Below are 3,847 nucleotides of genomic sequence, written 5' to 3'. Positions count from 1 at the left end.
GCCAACTATCTTATGCCATTGCCATGCTAACAAGTTATAATATATTCATACAATGCATAAAAATTATCTGTATATATATATATATATATTCAAGAGAAGTTGAGAATGATCTAATTCCAATGATGTATTATTAGTTTCCTGGTGTATATTCTATGTGGAATTTATAAGTGTCATAGCATTACTCATTAGAGACACAAAAAATAGTCTTGGAGAAGCTTCTCTGTTATTTTTTTCTTTTTAGAAAGTCACAGAAGAATTATTCCCATACCTAGATCACCTGCCTCTGCTTTCTAGTTGAACCTTGCCCTATGCAAAAATAAAGTGTAATGTATTTCAAGATGCATAGAGTTTAAATTTGTTAAATCTACTCTCTAATTTAGCCACTACAAAATTGTGACATTATTTATTTATATATCATGGTTGGTAGCAGTGGCCAAGCCAGAGTTTAAATTCACAAAGGGCATAGAATCAATAAGCACACAGCATAAAGAATCTGTTATTCAGAATAAGGAATACAAAACCATACTTTTATTTTGGCATAAATAAGCACAGCAAACTCTGAACAAAGCACACCACTAAACAGCCACCTAATTTCCAACCTCAACAGGCTCGAAACCTTTGTCAACCGAAGCCTTGACCGCGTCCAGGATCAGCTGTGTTTTCCTACTAATAGTTGGCCAGTGTTTCTCAGGCTTAGAGCCCTTTTTGATAGCTGTTACCAAATTGGAAAATTCTCTTACCATCCTAGTCTCCTGAGGGAGATCAGCAGTAATGATGTGTTTGCTTGGCCTTGGTACCCAACCAGTGACTAACTCATTGAACCCGGTTTCTGTGGCTGCAGAAAAATAGGCCTCGTGCTCTTGGTAAGGGATTACAAAATCATTAAGATGTAACGTACCTTTAGACCCAATAGCAGTGACGTCCATGGCCATGCTTGATAAGAAAGAGCAGTGAAAGGTTGCTACTTTACCATCTTCCCAATGTAAAGAAGCCCCACAAGCCAAAATCACCCCATGGTCATTAAGAACAGCGCCAGGCACAGCTACTACTTTTTTTGGTAGTTCATAATTAGCAGTCCATAGGATTGACCGGACGCAATACCACCCTGTATCCCCAAGAGCACCAAGAGCATCTAGGTCGGGCTTCACACGAATATCGTTCTTTAGAAAATCAGACTTGGCAGCGAATGTAAAGGTTACATTTACCTGAACACACCAGTGGAAATCAGCCAGCTACTTAGTGAAAAAGACACATAATATGGCACATGTTCTAGTTCTTAGGTCTATTAAGATTTCTATGTTTACAGTACAGAGATTCTTTCTTTTTATAACCTGGTCTTGCATATTTACAACAATTTGCTCTGGCATTATAGATATTTAAATCCAAATGACCAATCACTACTACTGATGATGACTTTGTAAGGATAATTCAGGTCACAAAAGGTATTGTGCGGTGTAGTCCTGTGATCAAAGTGTTGGACTCATCATTTCAAAATAAAAACTCAAAGCCAGTTTCATGTCAGAGGGTTCAATTTCAGAAGCAAAAGTTCTAGCTCCGCCTTAAATTTTTAAGAACAAATCAGAACAAAGAAAAAGATCTAAGGAACGCTCTGTTTTCTTTTCTTTATATTGAGAAAAAGTTGACGCCGCCTAAAACAAAGTCATAGAAACAAAACTTCTCCTATTTTATAGTTCTAATCATCTAAGACACAAAAACCAACCCAAACCATATCAGAAATTTCAAATTTATATTTTGCACACTTCTGAAACCATTTATGTATAAACAATGATAAGACGTAAAACCCCACTTGTATTTCTGAGGTACTTAAGTAGTGATATGTGCTGGAATGGATAATCTAAGGTACATATGTAGTAGTGAGCAATGTTTTGAAAGGAAAAGGAAGGAGGAACCGAGGAGTTTTGATTAGAACCCAAGCAAGACCTTAAGAGGCATGACAAGCTGAAAGCATGAGGCTTCAACTTCATACTTTGACCCTTAGCTCAAATACAGTAATGTAATCAAGGGTGAAATTTCCAACTATCCACAATAAGCAACTCAGAGGATTTAGTATGAAAGAAAAAAGAAATTGTAATTGTTACTTTACTTTACTTGAGTTGAGTTGATAATATGATGAAGCAAATGGGAGAAACAGCAAGGCAATACTTGAGCTCAAAACTGGTTATATTATTTCTTTTTTTGAAAAATATTTGGGGACAAAACTATAAAAATTAGAATCTCAGGAGGGACTCAAACTTCAGAGCTTGTGAGAGCAAACCACTAACCATTTGAGCTACCATCTTGGGTTTGGTTACATTATTATGTTTTGAAGATCAAAAAGGCTCTTAACAAATAAATCAATCAAAATCAGCAAAAATGTGTGTGATAAATCTCTCACTCTTTATATTACAGTCTTTCCATTATAGTTAATTTTTGTAATTAAATTTCCCTCTGATTCTAAAAGCTCGGTTAGGAATCTGAAAGTGAAACTAATAGCAATTAAGGAACTCAAAATATAGACTTTTATATACTATGGGCAATACCCAACTACAAACTAATCCATGAAAGCTATTATAAAAAGTTCTCAAACAAAAGATAAATAGTTGGAAACATATACAATTCAATACTTTTCACTTTAGGGGGAAAAGGTTCAATTTTTAATACAAAAAAAAAACACATTTTTTTCTCATTCTAAACTTTAGTAGTCGAATTTTACGAAATATTTCATGTCTAAACACAATTCAAGAAGAGAAAAGCCAAGTACCATCTTGAGCTGACCAAAGCGATTCGAATCGGAGAGGAAGTCTCTCATGGCAGCAGTCCTGGGGTGGTGCATCCACATGGTACCGTCCATGAGCTGAACCCCACTAGATTCGCAGGCTTCGACGATAGTGTCGAACTCAGAGGCATTGAGGGCCACAGGCTTCTCAAGCAGAATGTGCTTCTTCTTCCGGGCTGCGAGGACAGCCCAATGGAGGTGGAGGCTGGTGGGGAGTGGGATGTAGACGGCGTCGATGTCAGAGTCGTCGAGGAGGGAGTCGTAGGAGCCGTAGATCTTGGCGTGAGGAGGGAAGCCATTGGATGAGGCGAAAGCCTTGGCTTTGTCGAACGAACGGCTGGCGACGGCGTAGAGCTCGGCGTTGGGAGCGAGTGTGATGGCACGGGAGACCTTCCGGGCTATCTCGGCGCAGCCCAGAACACCGAATCGGATGGAGGGTTCGGATGACATTGGTGGGACTGGGAGTGGAGGTGGTGGTGAGACTGACATTGTTTGTGAGAGTGAGACTATTAGTATAGGTGTTAGCTTAGCTTTGTGGTCCAAAAAAGAGTGATTCTTCTCCCACCTTGGAATTGCCGTTTTATATCCACACATGCGCTTTTTAGGAAAAAAACAACAACTTTTGAATTCAAATTTTTTAAAACTAGGGAATTTAATCATTTGGAAAAACACAGCATAATGCTATAATATTACTTTGTATTTTAAAATCAATTATACGTAGTCTCCAAGATTTGTATTAGATAAATAAAAATTTAGTAATTTATCAAAAATATACACTCAAACATTACATAATAACGTGTCAGTTTTCCCTAGTCTATCATATTTATTAAAATTTGGACTCACTGTTTTAAAAAACAGTGTCACGTTACTATGTGTAATGTTTGAGTGTATATTTTGGGTGCACATATTATTACTCATAAATTTTTATCAATATGATCAAACTGTCATCAGTTATATATAATCAGTTATATATAATTAAGTAATTAAATTTGAATTTAGAACACATATAATTGAGAAAAAATTTGATTAAATTGGTAAAATTTTATCAATTAAATTTGAATTTAGCGTATC

At 36.6% G+C, this 3,847-nt stretch overlaps 1 protein-coding gene across 1 annotated transcript; it reads right to left on the bottom strand.

The window, feature by feature from the left end:
• Positions 1–375: 375 nt before the first annotated feature.
• LOC133803393 (uncharacterized oxidoreductase At4g09670-like) lies at positions 376–3,271 on the bottom strand. Its single transcript, XM_062241422.1, has 2 exons — positions 2,762–3,271; positions 376–1,205 (listed from the first exon to the last, which is right to left on the bottom strand). The coding sequence occupies exons 1-2, from the start codon at positions 3,263–3,265 to the stop codon at positions 588–590; spliced, it is 1,122 nt and encodes a 373-aa protein (XP_062097406.1). The 5' UTR covers positions 3,266–3,271; the 3' UTR covers positions 376–587.
• Between the last annotated feature and the right edge of the window lie 576 nt (positions 3,272–3,847).

The sequence above is a fragment of the Humulus lupulus genome, chromosome X (assembly GCF_963169125.1).
Source record: "Humulus lupulus chromosome X, drHumLupu1.1, whole genome shotgun sequence".
NCBI classification, from domain to species: domain Eukaryota; kingdom Viridiplantae; phylum Streptophyta; class Magnoliopsida; order Rosales; family Cannabaceae; genus Humulus; species Humulus lupulus.
The sequence above is the reverse complement of the archived record's forward strand: the minus strand, read 5'-3'. Positions and strand labels throughout refer to the sequence as shown.